Raw genomic sequence first — 23,723 nt, forward strand, 5'->3', positions numbered from 1 at the left:
TTCTGATATGTTCATGCCCCTGCATACAGTCCGCATGTCTCTAAAGATGAAGGGTGGTTTAAAAACATTTAAATAATAAATGTATGCATTTAGCAGCTTCATCTGGTGTGGGGAACCTTTGGCCCTTGAGATGTTGCTAAACTACAACGTCCCTAATCACTGAACAGGATTGCTATGGCTGATGGGGCTTGGAGGGTCAAACAACTTGGAAGGTCAAAGATTCGCCCTGCAATTAGTAGGGCGTCACCTTAGGAAAAAGGCAGAGAGTAAATCAGACATAGAAAAGGGTTATAAAAAGGGAGCACAGCTAAAAAAAGTCAGAAAGGAGCTGCAATGGGGTACACACTATGGAAGAGGGTGCTGTCAAATGTCACAGAATTATAGGCTACCGTATTGGCCTGAATATAAGCTGCACCCACAAATAAGCTGCACCTTTAAAATTCAAGGCAGGGGGGAGACAATAGCCAAATATAAGCCCCTCCCTTAAAACTGGGTTGCAGGCTGAAAATCGCTGCAGTTGGTAGAATTGCAACTCCGAGCCAATTTAAGCCTTTGATCTTGCAAGCCCGCAAAAGTTACCGTAGAATCGCTGAAATCGCAAATCGCTATTCAATTGGCTGCAATTCCACAGGCACTCACTCCCGTAAATGGCAAATGAACAGTCTCAAGCTCGCAAATCGGCAATAAAAAATGTTTTTGTTCCGTTTTACCGTATGTCTGTTTCGGCGGTGATATCGTATAAAAGCCAATTTTTGTAAGGTTGCAAATTTAAGCCGCATTTTCAACTTTTCACGGTTGGAATTTGGGGGGAAAGTGAGGCTTATATTCAGACCAATACGGTATCAATGGAAATTAGGTGAGCACTTCCCACTGAAAAGAACTAGCCAAGCATCTATCTCATCAACACCAATCTCCAGAACCATAAGTCATTATAAGAATTATTGATTAATGCAGTTAAAAGAGTCTACTGACAAGCCATCGGAACACATAGTCAATTTTTTTTTAGTCAATTTCCCCCCCAAGATTTCCTGTCTACATAAAGCTTATAAATAAAAACAGAAAAATCAATGGCAATTAAAACAATAAAAGAATATCACGTCTGCATTTATTAGGAGGCAGTCCATGCTCCACACATGCAAAAAAATAATAATACAAATAATAATAATAATAATACAAATTTGAAGGAAGAGCTGAATTCTGCAACAACAGGAAAAAGTCTTTTATCTTAAATTCTACAGAAGGCAAAAGACTTAAGAGGAATAGCTTGAGGAAACATAGGACAAAACCGTTCCCGTCAGAGAGCTACAATTTCCAGAGTGCTTTAACAACCAACCCCTCTTTCCAGGAAACTCCGGAATGGAAGCTCTATTAGGGGAATAGGGATCCCAGTTCGAAAGCACGTCAAAGTGCAAGTAGATAAATAGGTACCACTCCGGCGGGAAGGTAAACGGCGTTTCTGTGCGCTGCTCTGGTTCGCCAGAAGCGGCTTAGTCATGCTGGCCACATGACCCGGAAGCTGTACGCCGGCTCCCTCGGTCAATAAAGCGAGATGAGTGCCGCAACCCCAGAGTTGGCCATGACTGGACCTAATGGTCAGGGGTTCCTTTACCTTTTAACAACACTCAATGCCCTTATAACAAACTACAGTTCCTAGGATGCATTGGTGGAAAGCACGACTGTTTAAAGTGGTATGATATTGCTTTAAATGTATAGTGCAGATGGGGTCTTACATGAAAAGATATTAGGAAGAGAAGAGAGTGCTGTGGAAAGTCAAAGGAGAGAGGGAAGCAGGTGGCAGAGAACTATAAGTGGGCAGCTGCTTGGGAGAAGCTTAGGAAACAAGCGAAATGAATATTTCAGTTCCATTGGAAGGAGAAGCGAACATCACTAGCTAGTACCTGTGCTGGTTTTGTGTTTATCCCATCCTTGGAGCCATGATAAATATACACCTTGCCAGAGTCGTCATATGGAGCCCCTACAGCAATATCTGTTGCATAAAAAAAAGAGAGAAGGACAACAACAGTCAAACTGAACATGCAGGTTTTCAAAGCTACATGGATTGCTCAAATAAGGCAGGGCCCATGGAGTTTGTCCAGGCCCCAGAATCAGAAATTAGCCGCATTTTACGGCTGGCGCAGGTCCAATGGTGACCACGTGGAGATCTCTGGATCCCCAGGCTGGCGACTGGGGAAAGCAAAATGTTCGCTTAGAGAAGGATCTGAAACATTTTCTTCCTTGGAGCCTGAATTTGTTTTATCCTGGATTGTTTTGACGTTGTCATGTTGTTGTAAACCGCTTTGAGATGTGTTCTTTAAAATATAAAGCAGTATAGAGATGGAATGAATGATGACAACGATAGCGACAACTTCATTGTGTGGGGGGGCGGGAATGGTGTGTAGACATTCCATTGTAGCGACTGTAACCTAGGTTTAAGCTGCCATTTGGCAATTAGATTACGGTATTTTTCTGTGTATAAGACGCCCCCCCCCCCTATTTTTAGGGACTCCAATTTAAGAAATCCTCACCACTCACTATCCGTGTATAAGACGGCCCACAGTTTTTCACATAATTTTAAAGTAAAAAAACCTAGTCTTATACATGGAATAGTATGGTATCTATCTCAGTTTCTATCACTACCAAGAAGCAGTAGCTGTGTGTGGAGGGCTGGAGATGTACCGCATTCTCTGCTGCTACAAATTTCACACGCACAAAATGGAAACAAAAGGTCATTCTGCCAAGAGCAAATTTTGTAAGAATGAAACTCTCAGAGATCTAGAGATTAAAGTGGGGTGCAAATACTTTAAACAACCCGTAAACAAAAAAATAAGTGCACATTTTGTTGGAATCACGTGTTCTATCCTGAAGTATTTTAACATGATATGGAGGAAAAGCAGAGCTATGCGCACTCACATGTCCCCAATTTCACAATGTCCCAGCCTCTCTCAAAATGTTCTCCACGTTTTGGAGGAAGCTTTGAACATGCCTAGGCTGCCCATTAGCTGGAATTCTCTGGACAGCGTTGGGGAGGGGTCACATGATGCTGAGGTCAGAGGAAATTAGCATATGGATAAATTCAGCAATTGTGAATCCAAACCAATCCATCACATCTCATTTCAGGGCTTATGAGGCTGCTGAAGAGACCAGGGACCACCTTGGCTGTGAGACTCTGAAAGCTGAGGCCACAGACCATCTTGGCTGTCTCTTAGTGCGGACCCAGGTCATGGAACCTGATCTTCCACAGCTGCTGCCCACCATGAACCACCATAGCCAAGATTGGCAGCAACAGCAGTAGATATGTTATATGCTTATGATAATGTTCTCTTGCTATTTATACCATTTTAAATATACGTTTTATATTTGACTTCCTTTAGGAGTGTTTTCCTTTGAAATGTTCGTGTGGCTTTTGTTGTTAATTTTGCTGTGTTAAATGTGCTTTTGTAGTCAAACCTCCTTTATAATATTTCATCTTGAAATATTTAGTTTCCCGTTAATCATGCGGCTTTGAATGTATACTTTCTATTTGACTTTCTCCAGAGAGCAGGCTATTGGGTTTTGTTTTGTTTTTTTGCTTTATTATGTCTTTTATGTCCTCATTTTGTCTTTTTTATCTTGTGATCCACCCTGCAATCTTCAGATGAAGGGTGGTATACAAATTTAATAAATAATATGATGTTTTGATGTAAGTTGTAAACCGCCTTGAAATATTGTTCTTAAAAATATAACGTGGTTTAGAAATGAAATTCATCATCATTATCATCATCAAAAAGCAGGCCAATCGTTTTCCGGCTTACCTTCGAAGCCATCTTGGTTAATGTCACCAATATTTTCGACTGCGATTCCAAACATGGAGTCTGCTGGTCCTGTGAGCCGAACTGGTTTGACTCCGTCCCACTTGCCTTCCTGGTTAATGTAAATGTACACAGCACCGCCAATTTCTCCTTCCCTGTCGAAGTACTGCGGCGCTCCAACAACAATATCTTGCCAACTGAGAAAACAACAAGTTCATTGTGTTTAAGGCAACTGTGAGAAGCAGGTGACCTCAGAACGACAACATGTTCAGCAGAGTGCACAATTCAACACAAGGCTTCCAAATAAAACAGCTGCTCAGAGAGATCTATTGAATTCAGTTTTAAGAAGTTCAGTGATAAACGGCTAGATTTCCACCCCCCTGGCCATTTCTACAGTACTTTGCTGTATTTTTTTACGGTGTTTTATTCTCACTGAACTCACGACAATCTTGCCAAGTTGGTTACTGCTCGTCCAGTTTTTGCATGTATGGAACTTGGGCTGCATTCCTATAATCACTCACCTGGAAGTAAGTCTCTTTTAACTCAACTTCTGAGTAAACATGCACAAGATTGTACCGCTCCTAAGAGTGACTTAAGTCAAAGTTCATGATCAGGATTTCCCAAATCCAAGTTCTGTTTAATCCTCTGGACCACAGTAGAAGGGGTCATGGTTGGTTGGTTTAAACCAGGCATGGCCAAACAGCCCTCCAGCTGTTTTGGGACTACAACTCCCATCATTCCTAGCAACAGGACCAGTGGTCAGGATGATTACTGTTCTTAAAAGCAATGGTGCATTTATGCTTTTCTGAGTTTGCCATAACCTAATGAGGAACAGCCTCATTTCTCCCACTTTGCAAAAAAAGAAGAGATACGACCACACTTCCCCATGGTACTAGAAGAAAGAGGAGCCAGAGGGCAGGCTTACCCATCACTGTTGAGGTCTACAACGGCCACATCATAGCCAAAAGAGGAGGCTAGTCCCTCGCCTTCAAATGTGTGCTCGGGAGACAATGCCCGTTGAATGACAGTGTCTTTTTTCAAAAGGACAACCGCTCCACTGTGGTTTGCTCTCGGAGCTCCAGACACGAAAGTGAGCTCGTTCTGCGAAGTGATGCCTTTTCCAGAGTCCAGAGAAAAACCTACCGCACAACATAAAACAGACGAACAGTTGAAGGTGTGGTGCTATTGTAGGGCAAAGCCTCTGTGATTGTTGCTATGTTAAAGGTGTGACAGGAAGCACAGGGTCAATGAAAACCCACCTAACAGGGTCTACACATGTAGATTAAAAGCTTAAACCTGTCCTCTCCCAGCAGACACTGAAGCAGGCTCAAAGCAGCACATACAGTGGTACCTCGGTTGTCGAACGTAATCCGTTCAGGAAGACCGCTCGACTTCCGAAATGTTCGACAACCAAGGCGCAAGGGCAGTGGAGAAAATTGGGGGGGGGAATGCATGCAGCGGAAGCCTTTTAAATTCTGAGGAGCGTTCAAAAACAGAAGTGTTTACTTCCGGGGTTTCGGCATTCGAAAACCAAAACGTTCGGCGTCCGAGTTGCTCGAAAACCGAGGTACCACTGTATACATTGCCAATTTCAGAGAGCCACGTTCACAGCAATTTCGTTGTGCTTTCTTCAGACTTTGTAATAAATAAAAATCGATTCAAGTGTTCACTTGCTTTAACAGAGCACTCCCATGATGTTAAAGGAATGTTAAGACCTCATGAAAAATGTATCATGCTTATGGCGCGATTCCCCCAGGTACTGATGCTGAACTTCTACATTCAGCTCTATAAGGCTCACACAGGTACAGTAAACAATTTGAGCACTCCCTCTTTGATGCGGCCACCTTCATCTTATTGGCTCCTCTCTATCCACGTTTTGGTGGAGCAGTCAATGAGGTCCACAGGCTCTCCATCCTTGACCTGCAGACCCCTAGCCAAGCCAGCACCCCGAAAGCTCGAGTCCTGAGGATTCTTTTTCGCCCAAAACTTTCAGAAGTTCCCTCGTCTCATTTGAGCATTCTCCACAACACGCACCAACTTGAAATGGAAAACAAATAATGATGTCGAAAGTCTGGAATGTAACGAAGGAAGCGAGGTGGACAACCGCTATTCAGAGGTCACAAACCTAGATAGCTATTCATCATCAGATCGGTGGCTTTGCCTACCCTGACGTTGGGAGGCAGTGTTTTGTACACAAACTGATCGGGGCTACCAAAAGACACACTTGTCAGGAAAAGGAGACCTGCAAATGTGGGTGGAGAAAGAAGATGAAGGAAAGAAAGAAAGAAGGACAGGTTAAGCAGAGAGCATAACAACATGGAGCCTTAGGGGGGAAACCTGAAGGAAAGCAGACGTTTTACCAATGGAAATATAGGCAAGCTACATCCTTTAGGGCCTTGCCTGAAGCAACAGGGCATGTGACCTGTTGCCACACAAGAGGTTGGGGGTTAGCGCTCCCACCCTTCTATACCCATTAACATCTACAGATTTTCTCTCATGGCAAATGGGACTCAGATTCGTGGAAACCTCCCCGCTGATCAGATTGCTGTGAGGGTTAAAAAGGTCCTGGATTGCAAAGCACGGTATTTTTCGCTCTATAAGATGCACCCAACCATAAGACACACCTTGTTTTAGAGGATGAGAACAAGAAAAAATATTTTCTCCCTCTCTGCACAGCACCTCTTCAGCGAAGCGAAGTCAGAACAGCAAGAGGGATCACTGCGCAGCAAAAGCAGCGATCCCTCTTGCTGTTCTGGCTTCTAGGATAGCCGTGCGAAGCCTCTTCAGGACAGGGGGAGCATTCCTCCCGTTGCCCCGAAGAGGCTTCACGCGGCTATCCCTGAAGCCAGAACAGCAAGAGGGATGGGCGCACACCAATCCCTCTTGCTCTCCTGGCTTCTGCGAAAGCTGCGCAGCCTGCATTCACTCCATAAGACGCACACACATTTCTCCCTACTTTTTAGGAGGGGAAAAGTACGTCTTATAGAGCGAAAAATACGGTAAATTTGGATCCCGCCTCAGAGCTTAAAAAAAAATGACACTGTATTAACTCAGCTTACACACGAACAGACTTTTCCTTCCATCCCCTTCATCAGTTTTAATGTCAAAATATCATCCTTGGGCTCAAACGTTCCCCACAAAATCTCATCCCAAAGTGTGCTTTTACAGATGGGTCGCTATTCAATCCTTAAGGGCCCCTACCCTTCTTGGAGGAGACATGCGCAAACGCTGGTGAGTTGTTTGACGTTCTTCACTGTTTGTGCTAAGAAGGAATTGTTTTCACCGTTTGTTGAAAAACGCTGCACAAATTGCATCAACTGGCACTCAGAAAGCGAGGGCGAACAAAAATGCAATCTCGACAATTTGCCATATAGAATCATAGAATCATAGAGATGGAAGAGACCACAAGGGCCATCAAGTCCAACCCCCTGCCAAGCAGGAAACACCATCAGAGCACTCCTGACATATGGTTGTCAAGCCTCTGCTTAAAGACCTCCAATCTTGGGGGGTTAGCCATTAAAGCATTGCAAAGAGGTTAGCTGACAAATTCAGGATCCCTATCCGCTGGAGATATACCATGAACGTCATTTCTTAGCCATCACAATCTTGTTGAGTAACGAAGGATTTCATTAAACTTCCCTGTGCTACACATGTTGAGGTCAAATGGCTTAGGGCTACTAATCCACATACAGTACTTACCGCGTGTGTGTGAAAGAGAAAGACAGAGAGAGACATAGAGAGAGAAACAGAGAGGTTATAATTCTCGATGTAAAAATCTGCAAGTCCTCAGCGGTGCTCTGAAATGTCTCATTACATTAGCAGCTCTTAGAGGTACCTCAACCGAGAGTACCATTTTACACTTCAGAGCAGTGGTGGAAATGGCAAAGGAGGGCACACACAAAAAGCTCTTGGTTTAAACGCAAGCGGGTTGGGAGGGCCCGTAACTGAATTACTTTCCAACAGCGTTTCACTTTATCGCTCCACATTTGGGTAGTGAAATTTCCTCGAGATCTCTGAAGAGCTTCGTCCTACCTAAGTAACTGTTAGATGGAACAGGAACTAGGCTCTCATCGAGCTGGTTCTCCCCGCCAACTTCGTAAGGCCCATCGTCATAGATACCCATTTCAAAATATGACTGATTCCTTTGCTCTGCATGCACCACTCCTAGGGAAAAAAAATATGAAATGGCAAAGAACAAAAAAGTGGGATGAATGACAAAGGAAGGGGGAGGGAAATAAAATAAACTTTAACGAAAACAGAAGACAAAGCAACTATGGTATAATCGTTGTGGGAAAGGGAGGGAGGAACATTGACGCAACACTGTGTAATGGACCCCATTCTAGACTTGGGTTGAAGTTGCAGGATGCAGCAAATATGTGATGCTATTATTATTATTATTATTATTATTATTATTATTTAAATTTGTATACTGCCCTATACCTGCAGGTCTCAGGGTGGTTCACAACATAAAATCACAATATACAAAGACAAAATACATAATAAAAATAAAAGCATTCCAATAATCCTCCCCCAACACTTGTTTAAAGGGCGTCAGATATCAATCGGGCAAAGTTCTGTTTACAGAGGAAAGTTTTTGCCTTAAAGGTGGATAACGAAGGTGCCGGCCGAATCTCACTAGAGACAGCATTCCACGAGTGGGGAGCCACTGCAGAGAAGGCCCCGTTCTTGTGTTGCCACCCTCCGGATCTTTCAGGGAGGAGACACACAAAGAAGGGCCTCAGAAGAGGATCTCAGGGGCCAGGTGGGTTCAGAGACAGCGAGAGAGAGAAAGAGAGGTGGTCCTGGAGGTATCGCGGTCCTAAGCTGCGATAACCAAGGAAAATTGGCCAAGTAAGAAGAGAAAGAGAAGACATAACTTTTCTCTTGTATTGTTCTCTCAACTCCACCACCTTCAATTCTAATGGGATGGAACTGAGAGCACAACTCTAGGTTTTGGACCATGTGGTGGCTGTCAGGGGAACAAGGGAACTTGGGGTGCTCTTTTGACACACCCACCCACCCTCAAAATGGCCTCTTCCGAGCCCCAGTGTACAAACAGCACAGAACTGGCAACGGCACAATAATGGCAAAGGAGTTTTCCTCTGGCGCGCCAAATCATCCTCCAAGAGGGAGGTCCTCAGCACCTTATGTTCCCTCAGCCATCCTCCACCTTCGGCAAGGGCAGCTTTACTTCCACAACCCTGAGGGTTGATACAAAAAAACTAAGTGATTTGTGCTGATAATGAAAAGCTAAGTTACTCAGGAAGTCACATTCTGAGTCCAAAGTCCACAGACAAGTCATTTAAAATCAGGAATTGTCCTAGCTAAAACAGAAGGCAAGTGATGTGGAACACTGGGTCAAGGGGAGATTTTTTTTTAAAAGTACGTGGCCTTTCCCAAAGTGGTGCCCTCCAGCTGTTTGGGTCTATAAGTCCCATCGGCCCCCTACCAGCGTGACCAACAGACATGCACTGCAACAACATGTGGACAAATTGGGACGGGCTGCAGTAACAGGGAGGATCCTGTTTATCTGCATCTGCAAATGACAGGTGGCATTTCGCAAAGACTCTTCAGCGTGGATGTTTGTTATAAACTTTTTTTTTCCACGCACTAATACCACAACATTTAAAAATGTCCATTATGTTAAATCCCTGCTGCTGCTGTTGCTTAGGTAAAGAGCCGTCCCCTAATTATGAAAACACACTTCTGCACTATTTAGAAAGGAAGCACTTCGGTTTTGACAGGTATACAATACGCTCTCGACTAAACAAACCTGTGTGTTTTTCCTCTGGGCTGTAAAAGAGCACTCTTCAAACCAAGCGCTGCGGCAATAAGTACCTGCAATTCAACTAAAGCAATGGCTCTTTATTTGACGCACCGCACCAGGGTGGTCCAGTTTTCAGAATTTGGAAGGGTAATCTCAAGTACACCTTACACCAAGGGTCAAGGGTTTTGCATGGTTCACGTGCCGGGCACAGGGGCACGCTGCTAGTTTTGCAAAGGAGAAAGGTCAGAGGAGAATAGAAGGCCACAACAACAACCTTGTTGTTTTAAAAAAGAAAGGTGGTATTTCACAGCTTTTTAGCCTAAGTAAGCACAAACCAATCCATCGGCTTTTATTTAATTTGGAGGCCACAAAATTCAACAGGATTTATTTATTTACTACTACTATAACTGTCGTTTTATTTTTCAAACACTTTCCCCCCAACTGAGTGCATTTTTTTTTTTTTTTTTTATAAAATTTTTTATTGCGTTCCTTTTCATAGGTTCACAAATTAGTTTACATAGTAACATGCAAGAAACATTTTTTTTATATATAAAGAAAAATGAAAAAAGAAAAAAAATATGTTACACATCATGTTTCATAAATTTACTTTCTTTTGGACCTCCCCACATCTTCCCAACATTGCATTCATTGTTCTAACCTGATCAGCAATTTGTTACCTTGTTTCATAACTTATTGTATCTTTGACTTTATTATGTTACCAATTTCGAAAGTTTGTAGTTTACTTTTGGTACCTTCACAATAAACATAATATATTGTTTCAAATTTGTTTCCTTTTCTTTTTTATCTAGGCTTATTTTATCCCTTGCTTAAATAGGTTGCGGAAGCGTGACGTTTCCTAATCATGCACAATCTTAACATTCAAACAACTTATAATATTTTTGCAAATAATCCTTGAATTTTTTCCAGTCCTCCTCTATTGTTTCTTCGGTCAGATCTCGAATTCTGCCAGTCATTTCTGCCAACTCCATGTAGTCCAACAACTGTGTCTGCCAGTCCTCCAGTGTGGGTAAATCTGGTGTCTTCCAGTACTTTGCGATAAGGATCCTTGCTGCTGTTGTCGCATACATAAACAGAGTTCTATCCTTCTTTGGCACCTTCCGGTCCACCATGCCCAGCAGAAAGGCCTCTGGTTTCTTAAGAAAGGTATATTTAAATACCTTTTTCAACTCATTGTATATCATTTCCCAGAAGGCCTTTACTTTCGGGCAGGTCCACCAGAGGTGAAAGAATGTCCCTTCTTCCTCCTTACATTTCCAACACTTATTATCAGACAGGTGGTATATTTTAGCCAACTTGACTGGGGTCATGTACCACCGGTATACCATTTTCATAATGTTCTCTTTCAAGGCACTACATGCCGTGAATTTCATACCGGTGTTCCATAACCTTTCCCAGTCCTCAGACATAATGTTATGTCCTACATCCTGTGCCCATTTTATCATAGCCGATTTAACTGTCTCATCCTGTGTATTCCATTTAAGCAGCAAGTTATACATTCTCGAAAGTACCTTAGTTTTGGGTTCTAATAACTCCGTCTCTAGTTTCGATTTCTCCACCTGGAAACCAACTTTTTTATCCATTTTGAAAACCTCTTGCATTTGAGCATAATGTAGCCAGTCTCGCACCTTATTTTTTAATTTGTCTTGGCTTTGGAGCTTCCAGTTGTCTCCAACTCTTTCAATTAATTCCCAATATTTTGGCCAGTAGGCCTCCATATTGGGCCTTTTTTTGGAAACTTTGGCTTCCACTGGTGATAACCACCTCGGGGTTTTACTTTCTAGTAAATCCTTGTACTTCATCCATACAGCAAATATTGATTTTCTGACAATATGGTTTTTGAACAATTTATGAACCTTTGCCTTGTCATACCACAAGTATGCATGCCAACCATAAACATTGTCAAACCCTTCCAGGTCTAGGACATCAGTGTTTTCCAACAAGAACCAATCCTTCAACCAGCAGAAGGCTGCAGCTTCATAGTACAACCTTAAATCCGGCAGGGCAAACCCCCCTCTTTCTTTTGAGTCAGTTAGTATTTTAAATTTTATTCGGGGCTTTTTGCCCTGCCAGACAAACTTAGATATATCCTTCTGCCACTTTCCAAAACACTTTACTTGGCTACAAAAAAATTAACAGTGATCTAGGCTGTGGCAACTAACCCTTTTTTGTTCTGGAGGCCGAATTTACCCTTGGTCAACCCTTTGAGGGCCACATGCCTGTAGTGAGTATGGCCGTCCTATAAAAGGTAAAGGTAAAGGACCCCTGGACGGTTAAGTTCAGTCAAAGGCGACTATGGGGTTGCGACACTCATCTTGCTTTTCAGGTCGAGGGAGCCGACGTTTGGATTCCAAAAAAAGTTCACAAACTTCCAGATATCACTTCTGGGTTTGCTGTGTTTGGGAGCTGATTTTTTCGGGAGCCAAGCCATTTGAGTACCAAGGTACCAAGGTACCACTGTACACCTAACGTTTTGATTTTGGGGGAAAGAGCATCAATGTAGGTGGGGGGGGTATACAGATCAAGAATCTACAAATAACAAAGTTGTCGATACTGAAACAGCAGACAGACAGACAACAGAAATAATAGAATCGTAGCACTGGAAGAAATCACGAGGATCATCTAATCCATCCCCTTTTTGCCCAACGTGGGGCTCGAATCCACAACCCTGAGATTCAGAGTTTCATCCTCTACTGACTAAGCTACCCCGCAGGAGTGATATTTGAAGAAAAATCCAAGCCATACCTTTCCAGTTATAAGCACCCGGTGCCCCGAACACAACATAATGAAAATCTCTGGTAAAAGTGGCAGCTACGCCTTGCTGGCAGGAGCCAAACTTCTCGTGGCCTCGCAACCGGCCATCGCAAAAGCTCCAATCCTCTCCACCCATTTCCTCGCTGCTGGAGAGGTCCTGATTCAGCACGTAGCACTTTCCAATGATATCTCGAGTTTCCTGGATCGTGTTGACGTACTGCCTTTTCTCATAGCGATGGGCACAAGTCTGCAAGGCATTAAGAACACCGTAGGCAATAAGCAAAGCTGAGCTGCCTTATCCGCAAGAGAAACGAAAAGGGGCCACTGGCATTTCAACAGGGCAACTATATGGAGTTTGGTAGGGCTGAGGAATTAAGAGGGTACAATCCTAGACTGGCTGACATCAAGTTCACTGATATGGAATGCTTCTGCGTTGAATAGCCAACATGCTGCCATACCAAAGGACAGATGACTTTTAAATCATCTGGAAGTATGCGTTTTCATTTTGCCTCACAATATTTGTTCATTAGGACAGTTACGGGAAGGTATCAGTGAAGCATTCACCAGTTTGATGGCATTATTATTATTATTATTATTATTATTATTATTATTATTATTATTATACCGCCCTATACCTGGGGGTCTCAGGGCAGTTCACAGGATAAAATCAAGATATAAAACCACAAAATACATAATAAAAATAAAAACAACTCAACAGCCCCCCTCAAAAAACAACACATTTTAAAAGGGCAAGGGATGTAAATCAAATCAACCCAAGGCCTGGTTAAAAAGGAACGTTTTTGCCTGGTGCCTAAAGGTGTATGTATAATGAAGGCGCCAGGCGAACTTCCCTGGGGGGAGCATTCCACAGACGGGGAGCCACTGCAGAGAAGGCCCTGTTCTTGTGTTGCCACCCTCCAGACCTCTGGAGGAGGGGGCATACGAAGGAGGGGCTCAGAAAATGATCTCAGGGTCCGGGTAGGTAGGTTCATATGGAAAGAGGCGGTCCTTGAGGAATTGCGGTCCTGAGCTGTTTAAGGCTTTATAGGTCAAAACCAGCACTTTGAGTTGGGCCCAGAAACTAACTGGTAGCCGGTGCAGTTGGACCAGGATCGGTGTAATATGCTCAAACCTGGCTGCTGAATTCTGCACTAGCAAAAGAACCTTTTTAAAGGTTCTGTGCATGCGTTCTCTTTTCCTTAGAATATGAATGTTGCAATGGTACCTGAAGACCACTGTGACTAATAATCAAGAGAAGTATACATAGGATGCAAGTGAAACCTCTAATAAAATGTTGCGGTGTGGAGAGCTGTTGTTCCGATTTCCAACCACTCCATTTCCACCCCACAACATTCAGTTGCCATTCCACGACCACTCAGCACGCTTACTCCCCATTGGACTGTTTCGTGGGTTCCTCCCTGCTAGGACCCCCACACTAAATATTTTTGTGCTTCTGTAGCTTCCAGGTTTCCTTCAAGCCTGCTCTGGCTACATAATGGTGGCCAATAGTAATACAGTGGTGCCTCGCAAGATGAAAAGAATCCGTTCTGTGATTCTCTTCGTCTAGCGGTTTTTTCATCTTGCAAAGCAAGCCCATTGACGGATTAGCGGATTAGCGCTATTAGCGGCTTATCGGATCAGCTGATAAGCGGCTTAGCGGCTTAGAAAAAGGGGGGGAGGGAAAAAAACCGCAGGAACTCGCAAGACATTTTCGTCTTGCTAAGCAAGCCCATAGGAGATTCGTTTTGCGAAGCACCTCCAAAACGGAAAACTCTTTCGTCTAGCGAGTTTTCCGTCTTGCGAGGCATTCGTCTTGCGGGGCACCACTGTATAATAGTAGCCATTCTTGACCTCATAACCAATGGCATTCACGGTCCAAAAACTGGAAATAGAGGAAATTATTTCTCAGGTCGATTCCTAGTATTTTTCAATTAGAAATAAATAAAAATGTTCTTTCAAAGTTGGTTGCATTATTGACAACTATATGAAACACATAAAGAAGACAGCAAGAAAGGATTTAGTTATACTAGATCTAGGTTTCAAACAGAAGTGATTGAAGGGAAAGTGAAACTACTGAAGGCCGCATATAGCATACTATTAGAATGGGAGACGAAAGATGAAGAGGTAAAATCAGTTATGATTAAATGGGCAGAAGATGTAGGGCACAACATTATGATTGAAGATTGGGTTAAATTATGGAAAACTGACTTAAAATTTACAGACTGTTCCCTATTGAAGGAGAATTACATGAAGATGATGTACAGATGGTACACAACACCAGTGCAGTTAGGGAAAATGTACAAAACTAGTTCAAATATATGTTGGAAGTGTAAGGAAAAGGAGGGGACATTTTATCATATGTGGTGGGATTGTAAGGTAATTAAAAAATTCTGGGAAATGATTTACAACGAATTGAAGAAAATGTTCCATTTAACCTTTGTTAAAAACATTTTTGTTGGGGATTGTAGGGAAAGACCTGCCAAAAAAGTTGAAAAACATCTTCATGTATGCGACAACGGCCGCGAGAGTTTTGGTAGCACAAGGATGGAAGACTGAAGAAATGCCAACTAAAGAATCATGGCAAGAAAAATTGACGGACTATGCAGAACTGGCAAAACTGACATATAAGCTACGGGACAAGGATAACTGTGACTTTAAGGATGAATGGGAACCCTTTACAAAGTATCTGAAGACGCAACAAAGCGTCTTTGGAAGGTTTTGAATAAACATTCACAAACGTTTTATTGATAATTGTCAGAGTTGCTTCCAGATCCTAGCTCACAGAGGATCACGCTAGCCAGCGATCATTAAATAAAAGTCTTTATTGAGTTACAGTTTCCATTCTCAAGCTGCTGCGCGCAACTCTACGTCTTATGCTTAGATCGGCGAAGCTCCGTCTGAGTCTCCGCCCCTTGTACACCAACTTAATATCCTAGCCCTGCTCCACCTTTTCCGCCTGACTGTTCTTCTCTGGGTCCCTCTGCCCCCCGGGGTCTCTTCCTTCCGGGATTCTTCTGACGCTGACCCCCCGGACCCTCCTGTCTCCTTGCGCCGGGCTTTAGGACCTGGCTCCCTTTCCGGGCTGCCTACTGCGCCACCTTCCTGTGCATTTGAACTTGGCGCGCGCGCCCAACCTTCCACCTTCCGTCTAACCGTCTCTTCGCTCCCCGATGGAGGTGTGGCCACTCCTGACTCGTGCCCTCCCTCCTGTTGTGAGCTGCCAGCGCTTGATCCCTGGCGCCCTTCCTCTTCCCTGCTCTCTGGCGGTGACGCTGGTCCCGATTTCCAACTGCTCCCCTCTGAGTCCCCTCTGGCTCTATCTTCCTGGGGTGTCCCCCTAGTCTCCCCCCTTGCCCTGGCCACTGGTGCTCCTTTCTGTGAATCTTCTGATTCACTGGAAAGACTCGGAGATCTCGGGTCGTCGTCATCACTCATCTTTTCTTCTGCCTCCTCCCCCTCGCTCTCTGTTTCCTCCCTTGCCCTCGCCTCTGCTCCTGAACCCCTGACAATAATAATCAGCTAAATAGTTTGAGGATCTATACAACTTTGTAACATGCAGAAAACAGCATTCTTAGAGAAACCAAAGACTGGAACTGAGGGAAGCCGGGGGGGGGGTTGTGTGGGAGGGGGGAGGGAGGAAAAATGGGGGGGGGGAACAAGGATAATATGTTTTTGGATAATATGTCTTGTTATAATTTTGAATAATTAAAAAAAAATGTAGTGAGAAATACCATTAACAAAATGTTTGCCGAATAGTGATTCATGGAGAACTTACCACGACTTTTCCCCCAGGCCCTTGACTCTGGACAGTAACACCCATCCATTGGTCTTCCTTGCTTTCTTTACTCAAATCAGCTGAAAAATTATCACAAGGTGATTTTGCTTTTTTAAAAAAACACCCAACTTCTAAAATAACATTTCTCTAGTGACTTACAAACATATTATTTCAACTACGACTCCGCTGACAGGTAAGGCTACAATTCTATACACAATTTACCTGGAGGAAAGTCTCGTTGGACTCAGTGGGGTTTACTTCCGAGTAAGCATGCATATGATTGAACCATATATTCATTCAGTACCTGAAACTGTCTTTAGATGGCAGTGTTTGCCTACAATATTCACACAGGACGGTTCAAATGAGCATCACTACGGACATTTCGGTCTGGGAATATTAATATTATATTCAATTTTGAGAGGATTAAGTGATTTGCAGAGCTATATAATGAAGCTGTGACTCCTCTAGTGCCTTAATTGAGCTTTTTTTTTCTAAGAAAGACCCAAAAATTGTTAAGCTTCCCCCCCCCCCCGGAGAAACCGGAAAGTTGCGTTTCCACACACACACATGTCAATTCGGCCTTTGAAATCCCAGTAATGTCTGGGGAAATCCAAACGTAATGGCAGTGAGAGGAAGGGAAGCCCTCCCAGGATGAGAGACTGGAAGAAAAAGGAACGCTTCCAGGTGAAAGCTGGGAGTGTCCACCACTTTCTGGGTGAGACATTTTGAGAGAGGGAGTTTTTTCCCCCCCCTTTGTATGTTTTTCTTTAGTATAATAATAATAATAATAATAATAATAATAATAATAATAATAATAATTTATTTATACCCCACCCATCTGGCTGGGTTTCCCCAGCCACTCTGGGTGACTCCCAACAGAAATAATAATAATAATAATAATAATAATAATAATAATAATAATAATAATTTCCCCAGCCACTCTGGGCAGCTCCCAACAGAATATTAAAAATACAATAAAACCTCAGACATTAAAAACTTTCCTAAACAGGGCTGCCTTCAGATGTCTTCTAAAAGTCAGATAGTTGTTTATTTCCTTGACATCTGATGGGAGGGCCTCTGCCTGGTTCCCTGTAACCTCGCATCTTGCAGGGAGAAAACCGCCAGAAGGCCCTCGGAGCTGGGCCTCAGTGTGTGGGCTGAACGATGGGGGTGGAGACGCTCCTTATATTGGGCCGAGGCCGTTTAGGACTTTAAAGGTCAGCACCAACATTTGTTATGTTATTTATCTTCTTGTATTATGAAAAGCTTTAATAAAAACTTGCTTTATTAAAAACCACATAAGCATCAGAAAGTACTTTGGCGTAACCTTCCTAGAAATGAATGAGAGTCGCCCAACAGCATACCAGGCTGATTTAGGTAAATATGGGTTCTGTGCCCATGTCTTAGTCAGAGGCACCATGGCACTGTTGTCAAATAATGGTCAATAACTTCCCAGAGCATAAATTAAAGCAACAAATAAGATTCCACCCCTCCTAAATGGTTTATTATAATTTTTTTTTAAAAAATGAGCGTTTGAACCTTGCGTAAAACAGAACAGAACGAAGCCTAGATATTGCTGAGCTCACCTTTCTCATCAAATTTTATCCGTGTGCATTTTGCATTTGGAGTTGCGATGTCACAGCTATACAACCCTCCAGTTCTATTGGCTAGCTGTGACGGGAAACCTCTTTCCCGAGGGGCACCAACCAGCAACCTGTTAAAAGACAAACAGAACTTCGTCTGAGGAATGGACAGTGGGGGAATTTCGCAAAAGGAAATGCCAAAACCGAGGTGGAGGAAAGCTGAACTTCCAAAAAATTGCAGAAGAAAATAAAATGCAATAGATAGATACAATCGTACCTTGGTTTTTGAACAGCTTAGTTCTCAAACGTTTTGGCTCCCGAATGCCGCAAACCCGGAAGTGACTGTTCCAGTTTGTGAACTATTTTTGGAAGCTGACCATCCGACGGGGCTTCCGCAGTTTCTGATTGGCTGCAGGAGCTTCCTTCAGCCAATCAGAAGCCGTGCTTTGGTTTCTGAACGTTTTGGAAGTCCAACGGATTCCGTTCGACTTCCAAGGTACGACTATATGCATACATTTTATATTTATTTGTTTTACAATTCCGCTTCTGTCTAGTTTGGATGGCACCGGCTGTTTCCCACAAATAACATATTGTCCTAAAACTGAACTTGGGTCTTATCTACAAGTTCAGCAGAACAAGGTGGTAAGAGTAATGGTATGATAGCAGTATGGATCATACCACTTCAGACAGCAGGTAACTACGCCCGTTGCTATTTAAATGCTCCTCCAACTCCCTCCAAATAAAAAGCCAGCAGAGCAGGCCTAGTGAGCCCTGGTGAGCTAATTTTCTATCTCCAATGGATTTTTTTATTTGGAATGAGGTTTTGAATAGAAAAAGGACTAAGATAAGTGTGGACTGGTGAGAGTCTTAAAGGGCAGAAAGAGATGCCTTGAAGGCTGCTTTTGACCCCCACCCAAAGCCAGACCCCATCACTCTACCCCAGGCATGTCCAAAGTCCGTTTTGGGGGCCTAATGCGGCCCGCCGGTTGGTTTAATCCAGCTCCTGTGGCAGTTTATTTATTGGGGTAAAATCCTAAAAAAAGGTCAACAATGTGGATTGGTACGCCCTCACGGCCCTTCCCTTCATCAAATCTGGCCCTCTTTGAAAAAAGTTTGGACACCACTGCCCTACACAAATCTGGAGGGGCGTCCATAAGACGGCTGGATGATGCCTTGTATGCCTCCTTTTGGCAAAACGTGCCATCAAGCAGGTGCCAAACGTATTGCTCTGCTTTCCTTTGGATCACATCGGTGAGGCCGAGAGGGGAGGAAGAAGAAGAAGAGTTTGGATTTGATATCCCGCTTTATCACTACCCAAAGGAGTCTCAAAGCGGCTAACATTCTCCTTTCCCTTCCTCCCCCACAACAAACACTCTGTGAGGTGAGTGGGGCTGAGAGACTTCAGAGAAGTGTGACTGGCCCAAGGTCACCCAGCAGCTGCATGTGGAAGAGCGGGGAAGCGAACCCCGTTCACCAGATTACGAGTCTACCGCTCTTAACCACTACCCACACCAGGGAGGAGTCTTGTCATCTGGGAAGCCCAGGACTTCCATATACAGTGGTACCTCGGGTTAAGTCCTTAATTCGTTCCGGAGGTCCGTTCTAAACCTGAAACTGTTCTTAACCTGAAGCACCACTTTAGCTAATGGGGCCTCCTGCTGCTGCCGCGCCGCCGGAGCACAATTTCTGTTCTCACCCTGAAGCAAAGTTCTTAACCTGAAGCACTATTTCTGGGTTAGCGGAGTCTGTAACCTGAAGCGTATGTAACCTGAAGCGTATGTAACCTGAAGTACCACTGTACGGAGCCCCAGGCTTGTGCCACAGGGAGGTCCCTTCAGTGCTGCTAATGCAGCCATTGGACTTCAACCCCAGAGGCGCACTCCATTGTCTTTTGAGACAAGATGGATGTCAACAACGAGTCCAATCCTGAATATGGCAGCACCACACATTTACTTGCTAGAAACGGTCCCAGTTTTGAAGCAGGACCCGCCACTTCTGCTATGAAGGGTCAGTGGGGGGAGAAATATGTAGACAGTCAGGGTCAAATGTATATCCAAGGTGGCCTCCCAACTTTACCCTTGGTAATGTCATTACTGAGTGTTTGTCTCTGCATATTCTCTCTCTGGACAGGCCTGTTTCATTCAGCTGCCCTGACTTGCAGTCTCTGAAAGACCCGTCCTCCATGGAAATGTCTAATCTAATCCCTTTCTTTAAAAGTCATTAAAAGCCAGAGGTCATGCCCATATTTTATGGCCGTGAATTCAATAAATTAATCAACACTGTCTGAAGTGTTTGTCCTGTACCGCCTGTCAATCCATTTCACTAGACTTTTCACAACCTGTATTATTATGAATAACCATTGAATCATCTTCCTCTTCAGCTCCTTGGAAAGAAAGTAAAAACTTCTTCTCCAAAAAAGATTCCCTGGAACTGCTCTACCTTCAAGTTCCACTGAACTCAGTGGCATTTACTTGTAAGACAGAAAGCACAGGATCAGACCGAAAGAAGTCAAATGTAGAAGAAACCAAAGTTATTAAATATATATGTGTACAGTGGTACCTCGGGTTAAATACTTAATTCGTTCTGGAGGTCCGTTCTTAACCTGAAACTGTTCTTAACCTGAAGCACCACTTTAGGTAATGGGGCCTCCTGCAGCCGCTGCGCCACCGGAGCCCAATTTCTGTTCTCATCCTGAAGCAAAGTTCTTAACCCGAGGTACTATTTCTGGGTTAGCGGAGGCTGTAACCTGAAGCGTATGTAACCTGAGGTACCACTGTATAAGCGTGTGTGTGTGTGTAATACGTGCATACAAATATATTTTACTTTTACTTTTTAAGAAAGGGAGGAAATGAAATATGCCTACAAGTTTCTTTTATAGCACATATATTTAAAGGGCAATAAAAGAGGAATCAAGGTGAAATTTATCACATGCCGCTGATAAGCACGCTAGTAGCTGTTGGCTGACAGGACTGGGTGTTCCCTAAGCAAATATGCATTTCCTTTTGAACTTCAACCCACCCACACACAGTGTGTGTGTCTAACTGACTTGGGTTTGTCTTGAGGAACATTCTCAGGACAATTCAAAAATTTTATCGAGCTCCACCTCATCGCTGGCTTAACCTAAGTAGGCTTAAAGTTCACTGGACCACCACCATTGGTCAACGGAAAACCTGTCTGGGTGGCAGGACGGAAAGAGAATTGAGAAAACCCACAGCTTTTATTTTTGCGAGCCTTAAAATCTCCATTGCTACACCACCTTATGAAACCCAAAGGCAACAGGTTCATTTTCGACAACAACTTTCAATGACTATTTATTGGACTATTCATTGGAAAGACCGTGAGACACAAAACCCCGACCAGGTATACACAGATACGGAACTCATAAAAGGTTCGTTCCAATTCGCAACAGCAGTCCAGAGTTGGGATATGCTACCCACCTTGGAAGAATGGCAGATGAAGGTGATAGACTATATGGGATTGGCAGAAATGACTGGCAGAATCCGAGACCAGGGAAAGGAGACGGCAGAAGAAGATTGGAAGAAATTCAAGAACTATCTTAAGAAACATTGTAAAATCAATGAGTGTTAGAATGATGCGGTTTTAGAAATTAAATGGATTACAGCTGTAAAGATTAAGTTAAAAGAAAAGAAAGGCTAATAATTACATAAAAGTAAGGGGTGAGGATTTGCTGAACTGAATATTTGAAACTGGAACGCAGAAAGGGAAGGTATGAGGAGGTCGGGGAAGTAAGTTTTAAGAAAATAAGGATTTGAAATTATGCTTGTTTTTTCTTGTATGTGTGTTTGCTTGAATTGTTGTGTTTGTTTATATAATTTGTGAAAATTTAATAAATATTTTATTAAAAAAAAAACAGAGTTGGGATATGCTGTCTTTAAGATACAGTAGTCTCTAATAAGACCTAAATGTTAAGAGAAACACAAATATATAAGACTAAGGGTTGCCACTCCTGCTTGCCACCCTCCCTTCTTCCACATTCCCTTTCCCCTTTTCACCTGACCAATGTCCCCTTCGTTTACATTTTGACCATCCCCATTTCCTACATTGTGCAGAATGGACCTCCTAGTTAAGGCGGTATTGGTAGGAACACAGAACACAGTGATCAATAGAGCATATAAAGGGTGAGGTGCCTATCTTTCAGGTATTCTGGTTCCAAACTCTGTAGGGCTTTCTACACCCAAACCAAAGGCTGGTAGCTAAATTCCCACTGAAATCAACAGCAAGGCCTGAGCTGTAATTGTCTTTCAGAGTGAAATATTCGGCGCCAAACCATTCATTTGATAGCTCTGTGTTTTCGGTATGGCTCTCCTCCCTCGCTGTGAGAAGACATCTTTTATTTTTACCTCATTTTTATTCTGCTTCCATCTCACTTTGGTTTTACTAGTTCTTTTCCCAGTTATAATGGGACTGCCTGGTAAATCCTCTCTGGCTAGATTTTTAACAAGAAAGAAAAAGGAATGGTGGGAATTGCCACACTTTGTGGCTTTACAAAATGTTAGTTTATATTAGGTTGCCAAAGAACTGAGAAAGTGAAGCGGACAATGTCCTGTTTTATTTTTGTTGCGATGGGGGACCCTGACAGGATAGAGCTGGATCTAGAAAGCGCTCTGTTCTGTTATTAGACATACGAGAAATGATAAAAAGAAGTTGATTATGTTAACATTTATGAAGCAGCCTTGTTGAAGCTCTCCCTAGTTATACAATCACATAAAAGATTTTTTTTTTAATTTTAAAAATTATATAACCGCTTTTAAGTACATACATACATACATACATACATACATACATACATACATACCTAGATATTTAGTCACACTCTTGATTTCTCTGGAGTCTATGGGTAAAAATTAGTGCTGTTCAGTTGAGTGAATGGTCCCAAAACTATAACAAGCAATAGGTAAAGGTAAAGGGACCCCTGAGCATTAGGTCCAGTCGTGGCGCTCATCTCACTTGACTGGCTGTGGGAGCCAGCATACAGCTTCCAGGTCAAGTGGCCAGCATGACTAAGCTGCTTCTGGCGAACCAGAGCAGCGCACGGAAACGCCGTTTACCTTCCCGCCGGAGCGGTACCTATTTATCTACTTGCACTTTGACGCACTTTCGAACTGCTAGGTTGGCAGGAGCAGGGACTGAGCAACAGGAGCTCACCCCGTTGTGGGGATTTGAACCACTGACCTTCTGATTGGCAAGTCCTAGGCTCTGTGGTTTAACCCACAGCGCCACCTGCGTCCTGTCATAACAAGCAATAGTCCACAAGAATTCTACCTCCACTTAGAATTGCTAGGACAGCTGGTTTTTCTACACCTATTTCAATGGAAACTTTGGTATCCACTCACATTTTTAAGTGACAGAGAGGATGCTGAAATAAGTTGCCAACGCCATATTGAAATGAGACAGCAAAGCAACAATATATGATAGTAAAACAGCATTGCTGGCTATCAGTTTGTTTTCTGGCACAATTCAGTATGTTGGTTGTGATCCACAAAGCACTGGTCTCCATATGAACCTGCCTGGTTGTTAAAAATTCCCACCAGGGTCCAACTTTTAGTACTTTCTCCCTCTCCCTACCCCTTTCCAAGGCAAGGTGGCTGGCTAACGGAGACAGAGACTTCTTGGTGGTGGTTCTCCCCAAAGTCAATTTGCCCATCCATTACCATGATGGTTTTCCAAGCACAAAACAAATAAAAGAAGTGTTTGAAAGAGTAGGGTGCTTGTTAATGCTGCTCTTTCTGAGTTTTTTGCTTTTTGCTGCTGTTATTGAAGCTGACTTACGTTTTCAAGGTTAGATCGTTCTTAAAAGTCTGCTTTTTATATGCTGCTCTGACCTAGTCCTTTGTGGAGCGGGAAAGAGGGGAATAACTTTTTAACAGCAACAACACAAGGGCCAGATTGCTCTGGAGCTGGCAGCTGACAGCTAATACAACACTTCTATCTTTCAGAGAACAAAAAGGCATAGAAAAAGAGGAATGAGGGTGGCCAGGCAGGGTCGCTAAAGAGAAACACCATCACTGACTGTGGGT

General features: G+C 43.3%; 1 protein-coding gene across 3 annotated transcripts in view; it reads right to left on the reverse strand.

Moving 5' to 3' along the window:
• Positions 1-23,723, reverse strand: part of ITGA6 (integrin subunit alpha 6) — a 67,186-nt gene that overhangs the window by 26,408 nt on the left and 17,055 nt on the right. For all 3 annotated transcript variants that reach the window (XR_014517654.1, XM_083467886.1, XM_083467887.1), the window contains exons 2-8: positions 17,689-17,816; positions 16,103-16,182; positions 12,319-12,574; positions 7,821-7,952; positions 4,714-4,927; positions 3,792-3,985; positions 1,899-1,987 (exon numbers count right to left, since the gene is read on the reverse strand). Coding sequence is in view for 2 of the 3 variants with exons in the window: in XM_083467886.1 (XP_083324012.1) it covers positions 1,899-1,987; positions 3,792-3,985; positions 4,714-4,927; positions 7,821-7,952; positions 12,319-12,574; positions 16,103-16,182; positions 17,689-17,816 (1,093 nt within the window). In the remaining variant the exon portion in view is untranslated. The remainder of the gene's footprint in view (positions 1-1,898; positions 1,988-3,791; positions 3,986-4,713; positions 4,928-7,820; positions 7,953-12,318; positions 12,575-16,102; positions 16,183-17,688; positions 17,817-23,723) is intronic.

The sequence above is a fragment of the Podarcis liolepis genome (genome assembly GCF_965112155.1).
Source record: "Podarcis liolepis genome assembly, chromosome: 1".
NCBI lineage: Eukaryota > Metazoa > Chordata > Lepidosauria > Squamata > Lacertidae > Podarcis > Podarcis liolepis.